General features: G+C 39.1%; 1 protein-coding gene across 8 annotated transcripts in view; it reads right to left on the reverse strand.

Annotated features, from left to right (window-relative positions):
• Positions 1–15032, reverse strand: part of KDM6A (lysine demethylase 6A) — a 306138-nt gene that overhangs the window by 57910 nt on the left and 233196 nt on the right. For 5 of the 8 annotated variants that reach the window (XM_034753925.1, XM_034753945.1, XM_034753952.1 and 2 more), the window contains 7 exons: positions 13535–13633; positions 12874–13093; positions 12165–12299; positions 11557–11712; positions 10848–10943; positions 2242–2343; positions 621–1016 (listed from right to left, as the gene is read on the reverse strand). In XM_034753925.1, the coding sequence (XP_034609816.1) occupies positions 621–1016; positions 2242–2343; positions 10848–10943; positions 11557–11712; positions 12165–12299; positions 12874–13093; positions 13535–13633 (1204 nt within the window). The remainder of the gene's footprint in view (positions 1–620; positions 1017–2241; positions 2344–10847; positions 10944–11556; positions 11713–12164; positions 12300–12873; positions 13094–13534; positions 13634–15032) is intronic. The other 3 variants (XM_034753936.1, XM_034753963.1, XM_034753982.1) reach the window with 1 other exon arrangement.

A 15032-nucleotide genomic window follows, 5' to 3' on the forward strand; every position in this document is an offset into this window, starting at 1 on the left:
TCGAGTCCTGGGCCGCCGGCTGGCCTGAGCACTGACCTGCCAGCTGCCCGAGCGCTCCCGAGCCCCAGCTGGCTTCAGGGGAGAGATGGAGTGAAGACAGGAAGAGGAGCAGCACGGGCGGAACCACAGCGGAAGAGCAAGATGAGGGAGCAGGGCCTAGGGGCAAAGCATGGGTGGGGCTATGGCCTGGCTGTTTGGGGAGGCTTAGCCTCCCCTGGCCAATTATACCCACCACCCATGAAATATACACATTTTTATTGCAATGATATGTAAAAAACAAACACACAATCACCATGTTTCATGATTAAAGAAGTGGTCTGTATAAAATACACAGTATATTCATTTACTAAAGAAAACACCTCTGAATGGATAGGTACTTGTACAAATGTTTATCAAGTGCCCTGTTTGATTTATGGTTATTTCCTATATTCCATAAGAAGCTGATTTAGCTGCTATTTTAACAAAGTATAATGGGTACCTTTAATCAGCTGTAAGATTTATAATCTGCATCTGTTTAATCAACTTTTGAAAATAGAAAACGTGTTTTACAAAAGAAAGCTGTCAAAAAGTGATTTGGACAGTACTTGCTCACTTTATTGGATTAATAACCTGAACTATACCTGAGTGGAGTTAGATAGTTGGTTTTTCCACGGCTCCTCTGCGCTGCTGGTCAGGTTTGTGCGGTTATGAGGTAGAGAGAGTGCGTTTCGCTGCAGGTAAGGCACATTTCCATTACTTCCACTTCCTGTTATGTGATTATTGCCTATCAAAATAGTGTCTGTACTACCCAGCGTTCTTGCTGTGCTGCAGGGAACTGGGCCTGCTGGAAAGGGTCCATTAGCCAGAGGCTGCCCAGGGCAAGCCGGACGGATTCCATGCTGAGTGACATTAGGCACTCTGGTTAAAGCAACCTGAGGCTGCTGACCAGAGACAGAGTTTGTAGGCAGTGATGAGTCAGTTCTTGGCCCATTAGAAATTCCAGTAGATCGTACCTGTGCAACTCCTGTTTGCCTCATCTAATGAAAAATTAGTAAGACAAAAGAATAAATTAATCACATGATTAAGACTACAGTAAAAGCTTTTTTTTAATCCGGCATGTTAGGAGAAGGGGGGGGGGGGGGGGGTTTGCCGGAAAGTGAAAAATTCCAGTTAACTAAGAGGCAGTGAGTTTGGGTGTGGGGCGCAGGCTCTGGAAGGGAGTTTAGGTGCAGGAGGGGGTTTGGGGTAGGGGGCTGGGGCACGGGAGGGGGTGCAATGTGCTGGATCAGGGCGGCGCTCACCTTGGGTGGCTTTCCACAAGAGGCAACATGTCCCAGCTTCTCCTAGGCGGAGGCGCAGCTAGGCGGATCTGCATGCTGCCTCCATCCGCAGGCGCCGCCTCCACATCTCCCATTGGCCGGGAACTCCGGCCAATGGGAGCTGCGGACCCAGCGCTCGGCGTGGAGCAGGATGGTGACAGCCTAGGAGCAGCTGGGACGTTGCCCCTTCTGGGGAGCCACGCAGAGCCAGGTAGGGAGTCTGTCGGCCCTACGCCAATCGGATTATAAACCAGACTTTCAAGGAAGATCAGAAATGCCTTTTTATACAGCTTTTCGGTTTGTAAAGTGCTGGATAACACAACTTTTCCTCTATATAAATATTGTGTACTGTTAATTTATTTTTACTATACTGTTTCAAGTAAAGTTTGGTTGAAATTGTGTTAACTTTTTTCAACTTTTTTTTTGTAGGTCAGAAAAGAGGTTCCTTCCAGTTTGTGTTGAGTGGTAGAACTGACATTCGCACAAATGGTGAGTAAATTTTAAGATATAGTTATTGAAGGCAGACTTTTCTTCTAGGAGAGCCATAAAGATATATATAGATATATATTAGGCGTTACTATTAGGCTTTTATTATCGAACACAAAAAAATAAGAGACGCGAGCAAGAGGCAGGAATGAGAGGCTTATTTCTTAACTAGACTGTTTCTCAAACTTTGTCAAATAGCTGACCAGAAAACAAATTAAAAAATTGGTTAATCATCATCTCTGGTAGTCCTACAATAGAAAACAGCTAACAACAGATGTCTTTCAGTCAGTAAACATCAATCACAATAAATGAAATGTCAAAGAAAACAGAAGATGTTATGTAAACTGGTAAATAGGGCATGAAAACATGTACAATACAAATAATTCAGGTTCAAAAAGAAAACAGAATGCACCACTGATGCAAGTACTGAAGATTAGAAAAATATTTTTGCTCGCACCTGCTGGTGTTGCTGCATCAAGACAAACTGACTCTCCAGCTGTTCCAGCATAAGTTTCTGTGCTGGATTTAGATTTCTGTTTGCACGCAGCTGTTCCAAGTCCTATGAAAAAAAAACACGGCAGCATTATTTAGAATCAATCAACTTACAACTGATTAAAAAGCTTCCTGATAACAATACTTAACACTGTCAGTACAAGTAAGGTTTCTGAAACAGAGAAAATATAGACCAAAGCTCCTAAAAGGACCAAACCCCTTTCTATAATCCACGGTTATACTAAAACCTCTGTATAAGCATCTCTTATCTACTTAAGCTGAAAAAGACTTGATTATCTCAGTATATGCTATAAAACAGTACTGCACATAGTTCTTAAGTGTTAGATATGATTAAAGTACGTTTTGTCTGTGAAAGATTATTAAATTCATAAAGTTCTTAAAATGTATACCACTCTTGACAACACATTTTGTAATTTTCTCGTGTGTTATTCTTGCACTATGATACAAATCTCAAAATATTCAATCCATTTTATATAAGAAAATCATTCTGTGTGAACTCACACTAAAATGGGAAATAGGCAAATATACACAATCTTTACCTTAGAGAACAATAACTGAGCTACAAGACTGAACAGTTTTATAACTGAGGCTATAAACACTTATTTTAGTGCTAAAATGTTTCTGAAATTTCGTCTCTATTTTCATTTAAGCTGCTGAGCACATAGTATTCATATTTTAACTCTTAAGAAAATCCATAGCCATATTATGAAGAATGAATAGCTACCATAGTTAACTAATTAGGTTATACGTTAATATATAATTGTTGAAGATATGAGACAATGAAGTGGCTGTTGGAAAAGAAATACCTCAAAACAAACAGGATAAAACAAGAGCCAAAAATCCCAACCTGGTTACTTACCTGTACAGAAACTGTGCTTCTTCAAGATGTGCTGTGCACATATACATTCCATAATTATAGATGTATGTGCACCAAATACACTTGAGTCTGACATTTCTGCCAGCAATACTAGCAGGTGGCGCATGGGCCTTAGTTACCCTTTTGCATCGATCTAGGGGTACCAAGGGGAGTGGTGACCACCTCTCTCTCCATTCTTTTGTACCAATGGAATTTAATACCCAAAGCAGAGGAGAAGGTGGGAGGCTTGTGAAATGTGTATGTGAATGACACATCATGAAGAATAATAGTTACCATTCAAGTAAGAAGCCTTTTTTTTTTTTGGCCTTAGAGTGATTGTGTTCATATACATTGCACTGTTGGTGAATCACCAGCAGCTTTCTTTACAGGTAGTGGGACTTTGGATTACTTGGAGAGAGACTGTAAGGGTATGTCTATGCTACAATGAAAGCCCGAGCTTGAGCCCGTGCTCAAACCTGATTCTCTCCCCCCCGTGTTTACATTGCAATTGCACTAACCCAGGGTTCCAGGACCCTGCAGGGCTGGAGGGTCTGAACTTGAGTTAAGCTGGGAACCAGGGTCCAGCGAGTAGTTTCGCATATGCCTAATCCCTGTGCTATTTGGTGATAATTTCCAAGATTCTGCCCAGTTTGAAAACCTCTTTCACTTTGCTGTATAGATGGCTCTAGCGTAATCCTTTCAGCTACTCACTAAAATGGCCTCGACAGCTCCAGAGCAGACTCTCCTCACTGCACAAGCAGAGATCGTCCATGATGTGAGGCAGAGAACTTTTAGGTTGTGGTGTAGTGACCTGCCTTGGTTTTGAGACAAAAGATCCTTGACTGGGATAGAGTGGCTAGGTATGAGTGGCTCAATCAATTTAAGTCTGTGTATCAATACTGCGTTGGCCAGGGGGGTGCTATGAGGATTAAGGTTGGCTTGTCTAATTTTAGTTTCCTGATCACCCTTGGATTCAGAGGAACTGGAAGGGATGCGTACAGCAGATGGCTTGACCAGGGAAGAAGAAACATATCTGTCATGGAACCTGGGCTGTGACCTGCCCTGGAACAGAGCCTCTTCCATTGGTTGTTCAGGTTGGCTGCAAAGAGTTCTATCAGGTATCCCTACTGATGGAAGATGGGCTGCAGAATGTCCTCTCTTACTGTCCACTCGCGATGGTCTATGGTTTCTACTGAGGGAATCCACAACAGCGTTCCTCACTCCTGGAAGGCAAAAGGCTTTTAGCAAGATATTGTTCTTTATACAGAAGTTCCACATGTGGCGCAGCTGAGATGACCTTGCACCTCCCTACTTGGTCAGATGAAACATAGCAATGGTGGGGTTGCTAAGAACTTGAACCACTTGACCTCTGCTGGTGGTAACGAACATCTCACAGGCCTGATGAATAGCTTGAAACATTTATATGGAGTGAAACCCCTCAAGGTGTCCAAAGTGCTTGAGCCTGAAGTTGACCCAGATGTGTCCCCCCAACCACTGGTGGCTGCGTACTGTTTGAGGGTCCAATCCAGACCAGAGCGCTCATGAAGGTCCAAAAATCAACTTGCCCACTGAACATCTGCTCAGATGATATATCGAGTGAAGCCAGGCTTGCAGAACGGTGAAGTCTGACACGTTGAGTCACACGGGTGCATGAGGTCATGTGCTCCAATAGTTGTAGATATGGACTGTTGTCTTTGGGTTGGACTTGAGGATTTCAGATAGACATGCTATGGACTAAAACCTGTCCTTTGGGAGATAAAACATGGCAGTTATGGTGTAGACACCTGCTCCTCTGAAACATATTTGTTTCATAGATTGTACATTTTTTTATCTATATTCAGTTTTAGGACTAGACGAGAGAACAGAAGTCTAATGACAAGAATATTGCTTTTGATGTGGCCTCTTGACATTTCCTGAACTAACTGCCTAGGTAGGGAAATATTTGAACACCTAACCTGTGCAGATGGGCCACTCCCTCTGTCATACACTTGATGAACCCCTAGAGTCAAACACAGACTGAAGGCTAGCACAGTGTACTGGGAAGGCTTGTTGTCTGGCATGAATCGAAGGTGCTTTGTGTGGGCAAGGAATATTGCCACGTGAAAGCAAGCATCCTGCAAATCGAGAGCGGCATACCAGCCTCAAATTCCTGAAGAAAGGATAACTGAATTCAGGATGGTCACTTTTGTATCTATTTTCTAACACTTCCAATTCCAAAAAAGCCTGACTTCCTGAAGTAAAACAGTTTTATGAAATGGGCCCTGAAAAGGGACAGGGAAGGTAGGTTGGGGAAAGGCAGGGAGGTGAACTTGACAACATATCCCTCCTTTACTGAGCTGAGCTCCCACATGTCCGATGTAATCTCTGTCCATGCACTGTAAAAGAGAGATAGGCACTTTCAAAATGGTGGAATAGGACATATGGTTGGTGCTATGTCCTTGATCAAAATGTCAAAATGACTGGTTTGAAGCCGATGAGGTCGGGTGAGAAAGGCTTGCTGCAGATAATGCCGAATGACGACTGCAGGCAGGCTCAGATCTCCTTCTAGAGACATCCTGAGGTTCTGGCTGGTAAAATGCTCTTTACTGTGTCTGAGGTTTGAACTGTTTCCTCTTTTTTACTGGGAGGCAGACATGCAGCAAATGAAAGATTGGATGGGAGTCTTTTAATGCACACATAGTATCATCGGTCTTTTGAAAAAACAGTTTGGATCCTTCAAGTAGTAGGTTTTATATTCTGTATTTCTATCTGTAAACATGGAAAAGTGTTGTATGTGTCGACAGGTGCTTGGATAGATAACTGGGAAGTGAAGTGTCATTTGGAAACTATGTCCAAGAACCGTTCCTTGTACTCTTCGGGGAATTTGTTTGCAAACCCCGAAATTGCTGACCAATTAAAAATGTTTATTTAGACAACAATGCCTGAATTTGAAATCCCTGTTTGTACAGTCACAATGGTATAGGCCTTTCTGCTACGTAAGTCTGGTTTCCTATACTAAAGCTTTTGGGGTAGCCTTAGGGTGAGACCACCTCAAATGCTCATTGGCCATTGTGATCACGAGAGTGTTTGGGATGGGGTGAATACAGAAATAAATCAAATTCTTGCTGGGGAACCTGGTAACACCTGTGCACCCATTTGGCAGTGAGTGGGGTAGAGCTTGGCGTCTGCCAGATGGTCTCCACAGGTTCCAGACAGCCTTCATTAATGAGAAGAGCAAAGCTTTACAAAGCATGAGTTTGCAAGGAATCTAACAGTTAGCATGGATTGTCTTGCACAGATTCCATGTGCACTCCTATAGATGTGGCCTTCCTCCACATGACATCCAGAAATATTTTGAAGTCTTCAAGGGGAGTTGATGCCAGATCTGGAATGATGGCCTCATCTGGGGAAGAGGAAGAAAAATGGGGATGATTGGAGGGGAAAACTGGTATCTAGTGGTTCCCCCCTTGCCTCTTCTTCTCTGTGGCACCAACAAATGAGATGTTAGAGTCTGCAGGAGGATCTTCCCTAAGTAGCCACTGATATTGGAGAAGGAAACATCCTCCTAGACCAGTGGTTCCTAAACTGGGATTTGTGAACCCATGGGGGTTGGCAAAATGTTACAGGGGGGTTCTTGGGAAAAAATTCCCTAATGGTGGACAGAGCTGTCCCTAGGGATTCTGGACAGCACGGGGCCAGCAGCCTGGAGCCCCTGGACTTCCAAGAGCTAAGGAGATCAAAGCAAGCATATCTATCACACTGAAGAGATTTAAACTTCAAGACTCCTTATAAGAAATAGAAAGGGAAGTGGATATTTTTTGCTGTTTTTAAAATTAAATACGCAGCTAGTATTGTTTTTAAAATTATTATGAAGAACATGTTTAAGCTTTGTTGTAACATGCATTGTTTGCCTGGACTGCTTAAGACCCGAATGTTTGTGTAGGAAGAAGTCTTTTGGGTTGGCTTCTTAAATACCTTCATGCTGTTTCACATCTGATACTCCTTGATGAAACATAGGAGCCTTGTCTTATAACAAGCTTATTCAAAGTGATACAAGCTACAAAAGTGAGATCTTGGAAGAGTGTTGCCGTTTTCATAATGATAAATAATAATTATTAATAGTGTATAATAAGCATGTCATAAAAACAAATTTTATATTTCCAAGATCACTACTTTTATAATTTATACTCAGGTAAAGGAGAAAATCCCTGGAAATATTCATTTTTAGAAGGGGGTTCGCAAGACTTGTTAAAGTTTGGGAACCACTGTCCTAGACTGAGTCTCTGAAGGGGGCCTAGAGGCTCTTGGAGCAGCCAAAGTTACCCAATAAGGCCAACAGGAGTATTCCAGTCTTTGTACCGCCCACAGTGGTGGGCGCCATATAGGGGCATCCTAGTAAGAACAGTGTTCTTGATATGTGGTATGAATGTCCCTAGAGCATGACCTGTATGGAGACCTGAAAAGACCTCGAATGAGGTACAGATCTATTATGGTCAGATTCTGAGAGGAAGAGAGATAGCTTTCCTCGGTGACAGAGAAGCAGTTACAGTAGACATATACATGGTGCTTCCCTAAAAGTATCAATATCAACTATGTATCCAACAGAGCCAGTGGAAGTGGGTGACGTGGTTGGAAGGCAGAAAGGTGGGTTGACGTTAACTATGCTGGCAGAGCCAGTGTTGAAGGCTGCATGGACGATAAAAGTGGAGATGCTGGTGTCGTGGTAGTATATGCTGCTGCTGATGCCAACCTGGTTGAGGTTAATGTGATTGATGCTAGGCAATATCGTGAAGGAAAACCCAACAGTGGGAGACACAAAAGGTCCTTCACTTCAAAGAATGCTTGCAATGATGACAGCACCAAAATCAGAGGCAAGTATTCCATTGCCATTGTTGGTGATAGTAGATCTGATGGTGCCAGGGTCAAGGATCTGTCTGGCAATGGTGAAGGTACTGGTCTCAACAGCCCAGTTGGAGCTGGAGTCGATGGTGCTGCATCATATGGTGCGTGCGAACAGACCTCGACTCAGCACTCAAGAACGTTTTAGCAGATTTCTTGTGGCGTGAAGAATGAGACTTGGACAATCTCTCAGTCTCAGAGAACAAAGATGATTTTGGACACATCAAGGACACTGAGGGAGAGGACAATGAGCAGTGTTGATTTGGATTTGGAAGCTGGGGCAGTCGTAAGGACATTCCTTGTGGAAGGGCAGTCCACCCACTCAGGTGGAAGAGGGATGCATTGCCTTTTCCATGAGACATACACGAGGGCGGAAATACCTCTGCTTCTTCGGCCTCATCAGAAATGAGGTATAAAGAGTACGCTTGTTCCTCACATGTCCCTTGTACAAGCAAATTAGACAGCTTTTGTGGCTATCACATACAAATAATAGAAATTCTTATTTTCTAAAGGCTGGCTAAGTGAATCTGAAGAGCAATGGAGAGCTCTAACTCTCACTGTGGGTTGTAAGAAGAAACTGAGAGGGAAGTGCACACCACACCCTTTTATACTGTTGGCTCAGCATGCGAGGATAGCAGGGACACATACACTGACTGCTACTGCTGCCAGCAAAGGCCTCTGACTCAAATGCATTGGGCGCATACACTTACAACGGAATGTATATGAGCAAATCACTCAAAGGAGAATTGGACATTACAGACACTATTTTCTTTAATTGCTCTTAAGTATTGAGCCATTACATATCTTATGACCTAATTTTTCCAAACAACAAGAAGCTAAAGTTAAAAAGGTAAGTCATTAACTAGCTGATTCACTATTCTGTTCTTTTGAGTATATGTAATAGGTTGGTATCAAGTTTATAGATTTTTCATGTATATCCTTTTGTAGCTGTATCAGTTTCTGTATGATTCTGTTCAACTATTGCTAATAAAGCTAAAGCATGATACAAAACAATGCAAATATTCAGAGATCAACGTATTTATTTCTATTTTGAATAAGTACACTCCTAAACCTCTAAGTAGATTCAAACTGTCACTATTTTAAAAAAACAACAAAAAAACCCCAACAAATAAGAGAAATGCTTGCTTACCTCCCAATCCTCCCACCCCCAAAACTGTTCTAAGGTGAAGAAAAAGCAGCATTAATTCCTGAACTAGTATCAAGTTTATGGTCTGATATCTTCTGTTCATCAGGGATCGCAATGAAAGCTTTATACCATACAAATATCAGGGATCTTCCTTGTCCTATACCATAAACCTTATGAGTAGAGCTATTTTAGGAGCTTGAACACCAACAGAAAACAATTTAGGTGTTTTATTTCAAAAGGATTTCTTATATTTATTATTTTTTCCTCCATGCACAGGTGAGCTCGTGGTACTAAAGAAAACTAGTTTTATAGGTGGAAGGATGTAAAAAAATAACACCAACAATATTTTTTTTAAACAAAGACATTTCTAAAAATGCCTTCTCTGTAAATTGCATTACATATACAGAATACAAAGACAGACATGGAATGAAGGTTTTATTCACTTTCATATGAGATGACCTTCATAACTTATTTCTGGCTTTGTCATTCATGGATAATGAAACCATATTAAATGAATGTTAACAAATCCTTTATTCCATACATAGGATGAAGAAGGTAATGACACTTTCCCTTAAAGAGAAGGAAACAAAGTGAAAAAAGACAAAATGCTAGTGAGGTCTGAAAGGGAAGAGAAAAGTAGGAGAGATGGGAGAAAGCAGAGAGAAGTTATAAAGGTTGAACAAAGGCAGGAGAGACAAACAGGTGAAAAAATAAAGCAGTATAATAAAACAATGCTGATGGCTAAGGAGACAATAAGTAAGGGACTGTTTTTTAGGTACAAAAACTATTTCTCAATTGTGCTCAATGCCCACAGCCTTTGGGCAGTATACCACAGTTTCAGTATTTCCCCTCCTCAGAGCAAATGTTTTTCTATTAATGTCCTTGCATTTAGTCAATATTTGTGATATATATGGTGATGACTTCTGCCCAGGTATGATTTTCAAAATGTGCACTCTTTTGCTGCTACTTGGTGTGGTACACTGCAACCTATGCCAGTGAGCTGAAGAATAAACTGAAACTACTGTAACAAAACAAACTATATTTGAGTCAAGGACTCAAAAATAAAGTCCAGCACTTCAACTGTAGAAGCCATGTGGTCTGAAATCCATGAACACCAGAGTTGAATTTCAACTCTCTCCATTATTAGTGATAATTTGCGCAAAAATCCTTCACTTATCAGTTTGCCAAATAAGGACACAAGAAGTTCTCTCACATGGATATTGGGAGGGGTACAGTAGTTGTGCAGCACCTGTAAATCTTAGGCAGCACGAGTCATAAGTATTATTCATCTGACATCCAACAGTATGACTACTTCACACATTAAGTTAAAAAAATGTTACAACAAGAAAAAAATATTTACTTTTATCTGTCCATCTTACAAATTTATTATAGTGCTTATGTAATTAAAATATTCAACTTGTGTTATGTCACTAACCTGGAACTCAGGTTTTGTTTGTTTCTCATTTTAAGCTTGATTTCACACATACCACAAGGAAGCTATAAATATGAAAACTACTTGTATCAAACAATAAGCATTATAGCAAAGTATACTGAATACATTCGATTCAGAAGTTAAAATCTGAAAAGTTTCTTTGAGTCCATTTCAGATATATTTCTGATAAGAAAACAAAGTCTCAAAACCGCTCAGGGTTTTCTTTAACGCACTTACCTGTAATTTCTGTGGTGTCAAACACCAAGAATGAATTTGTTGCTGTACCGGAGGATGTGACACCGTATGGCCACTGCTCCAAGCATCTGAAGTATTCTAAGAAAAACATTAAATTAAAATATATGACTATCAAAAGAGCAAATATTAGTTTTACAAAAGCTAGACATTAACTTCTTGATGAAAGGACTAATCACAGGTTTAATAATAATACAGCATATAACAAGAATACCAAAATATATTTTATCTCATTTTACTTCACCCTATATAGTATCGGAACAATGAGAAAAAAGTAAATGATATTAAATATATCATCTAATACCATAATGACAAGGAATCAAATTAAGTCACTACCTCTTGAAAAAGTAACATCCTGAATTTTAGATAGAGGCAAAGGCAATAGACAGAACAAAATGGCCATTTCCTTCCCTATTACAATACTATGATTATATTCTGAGATTAGGATAATTACTTCTATATATAGTATCACTAATGTGTATTGCACTTCGGTACTTACTATCTCAATTGTAATCTCTTAATTAAATACACTGCTGAAAAATGCACTAACCTCAACACATGAACTTCTAAAACATTCCCCACCTTGATGCCAAAGGATTACAATTAAAGTACAAGTGCTGTGTACACTGCACAATTTCTATGCATATTTCTGTATAATTTTGGTTCGGGCTCTTTAGTTTACCAGAATATATACCTTTGTTGGACTAGATGTTCTTTTCCTCTTGGCAGGACTGGACAGGTCATCTACTTGGCTAGAAGGAATCATGTGTAGTGGCAAGGATTGCTGTGAAATTGGTGTTTGAGTGAGGCCTAGTACAGGTTCAGTATTTGGATGATGAGGTTTACAAGCCTACGAATCACAGAAGGAAGACAAAAATATGGTTCTATATATTCTTAATTCTTTCAATTAAGCTACACACTTTTACGATCTGCATATCTTAAAAGGGCTGTGTGGATATACTGAAGATGACTCAGTTACTGAAAATCAGTTTCCATATGGTCATCAATGGAGGAATGTGTACCTTTCTTGGGATTATTCTTTTAAAAAACAACCACTGTAGCATTTCTACTTAAGATGAAATCTCTCAAAATCATGAAAATCCACAAAGGTTCTAAATTGGTACCCACATATTTCTCCCACATTATAGGGAGTCTTTTCTTGATCTAAATCCCTTTGCAAATAAATCAAAGGCTTTTTATTAATGAAAGCCAGCCCTGCACTCCGTAAAATAAGCTTGACTACTACAGATTGTAAAGAACCCTTAAAGCTGGGCACCTGCAGAACATAACCCAACTTCTCACCTGCTGTGCTGTGTTCATGGCACCCTGCCTGGAGGTAAGCTCTGCGGGGATTGGTAGGCTCCATGCCTCCTCAATACTAGGAAGTAATTTAGTTTTATTCTGTAGACTACCTTGTGGAAGGTTACACAACTGAGCCTAGGAAAAATTATGTAAAAAGCAAATTTAACACAAGCCTACTTTATTAAGAGCAAGTCCACGAAATCTTCCTAAATGCTGTAGCTAATTACGTCTTAAAGAGAGAATAGATTTAAAGTCTGGGGTTTTAGAAAGGTGCTAAGTATAAAGAGGGTAACCAGAATATAAACCTTTGTGAGAATCAGAATAAAGTTGAGCTCTGGTTTCAGAGGTCTCGTAACTCTTTTCTTCTGAAATTGCAAACAAGAGTGAAAGATAGTGTGTGTATGTGTTCTCTCTCTCTAAATGCTATGACAACTTAAAAATGTAGACAGTACATAGAAAAAAAAAGTGATGTAAATCAATATGCATCAACTGAGTAATGTGCAAAACAGCATTAATTACAGGGATTGAGTCCCACTTAAAAATGGAGACTAAAACAATATTACAAGCTATGATATGTTTACAATAAATATGGAAACAGGTTGTACACACCATGAAACAATTACACATTAACTGGTATGTTATTTTCCACCTCCCCGCCTGTTGTGTACTGGGTAAAATATTTCCCTTCCTTAAAGCTTTAAAGTTTTACCTGTAAATATTTTATCCGTGCTGCAAGTGCAGAGGTATTACTACAATTTTTGCTCCTAGTTGCGTTTAAGTAGCATTTAATGGCATCCTGAGGCTGGTTGCAGGACTCATAGAGTGTGCCTAAGTCCATCCAGGCTGCAGCATGGCCATGGTCCAATTGTACAGCACAGATATAGGCTTGTAAAGCATCCATAGGCTGATTTTGCTGTTGATATAGCACACTGAATAAAAAGATTGGTAAAGTTCAAAATTAATAAAGTCTGAATACAAACAAGTCATATACCTCCCCACTAAACTCAGTATTTCTCACATAGTGAAGAAGAAAAACTTCTGTATCTCAAGTGGAACACACCATTACATAATTCACCGTGACAACCATGAATAATACATTTTTATACCTTAACATGACAAGTTAAAATATAAAGTACAACCAATATTGCAACCTAAAATTTAAGAGAGCAAATACCTACATATTACTTTAACTTTAAGATATTTATAGCATGGTTGACAGAACATTAATATATTAGCTACCAATTAGGAGCTTTATGATCTACTGAGAACATAAAAGCTCCATGAAAACATAACTGTGTTAAAAAAGCTGGTCCTTGTTTAAATACATTAAAATTCAATTATAGTACTGCTTTTCCCTGCATCATTCTTACCCTATAGAACACCATGTATCTGCACTTGCTTCTGATTTATCAATAGATTGCCTATAAGATATAAAGGCATCCTGAACTTTCCCAATACTTGAATAGCACCTGGGAGAAGAGAGAAAGAACTGTGGTAATATTTAAAGTGATTATGGAGAATGGTTTGCCAAGAGTGGACTAGTTCTAGTAAATTCATGCAAATACAAATACATACACATTAATCCAAAATAACTACCCTTTCTGTAAGTTTGATACAAAATGACATTGAATGTAAACTTCTGAATCATTATTACTAATTTATTTGTAAAATACACTAATCCCTCAGCATCAGCTGTGCAAAGTTTAACTTGCTTTAAATTCTAATACATGCTACATTATACTAATGTCCAGAATTAATATTGCATTCTGGAAATGTACACATTTCACCTGTGGTATTTCATTGAGCAAAAGGGAAAATATTTACATACAGATTGCAACACGGGAAGAATTAAACTGCCTGTTCCCAAATAGTTAACTTGTGTGCATTTTAAAAAATTAAATCTTGGTGGCATGGAAGTTGAAATACTAGAGAAGAGAATTTATGGCATCTCATATAGTGACACTACAAATACAGTGAGTATTTTAGTAAATAAATTTTCAAAAGCAGTATGACATGGTAAGCAGAAACACTAGAACACAAAGAAGAGTGAGTTACAATTATGCTACAAGGAAAAATGACTGCTTCCATCACAATCTGAAAGAAAAGAAGATACTGAAACTTTTTAAGTAGAAACGTATTTTCTTTGGTTTTGCCCATATTGCCTGCAATTATCTTCCCTGTTTACATAAGAACTAAAAGTCTTCAGAATACACAAAAAATAATTGAAAATTTATTCTTGTAAAAAATAGAGAGCCATATATGAGCAAAATAAAGGTAAAATTTTCAACCTTTAAGCAGGAAAAAAACCCGGAGGTTCTTCTTTTACATTGTATTAGCTATAGTAGGAAAGGAATATAGTAAAGCACTACCAGTATTTTACTTCACTTATGAATATTCACCAGGATTAAGTAAAAAAGTTTCAAAAGATAAGAATAAGTTAGACTTAAAGGTAATGAAACAAAGTCCCAGCATCCATGTTAAAATCGGTTTCTCAGATATTTTAAGGATCAGTGTCATGATAGTCAAATTCAACTCCCTCCAAAACTTAAAATAAGTGTATCAAAATAATTCAAATATAACAAAAGGAAAGAATGTTCAAACATAATTTACACACAACTAGAAAATCTAGGGAAATCAAAGTTGAAGAATTTTGTTTTAGTTAAAGCACTAAATTTGTTTATCTTCCCCATAATATGGGTAACAGTTTCTTTGACTGGATGGAAGAGATCTAACTCAAGAGTGTGTAATCAAGTCACCCACAAGAGGTTGCAGCCTACAGAAGATAAGACATATTAAAAGCATGAATATTGCTGGGTTACTGTTAACTAGTGATGAGTTTCCTAACTTTTCTATCTTTTTTAAAAACAA

Source organism: Trachemys scripta, chromosome 1, assembly GCF_013100865.1.
Source record: "Trachemys scripta elegans isolate TJP31775 chromosome 1, CAS_Tse_1.0, whole genome shotgun sequence".
NCBI classification, from domain to species: domain Eukaryota; kingdom Metazoa; phylum Chordata; order Testudines; family Emydidae; genus Trachemys; species Trachemys scripta.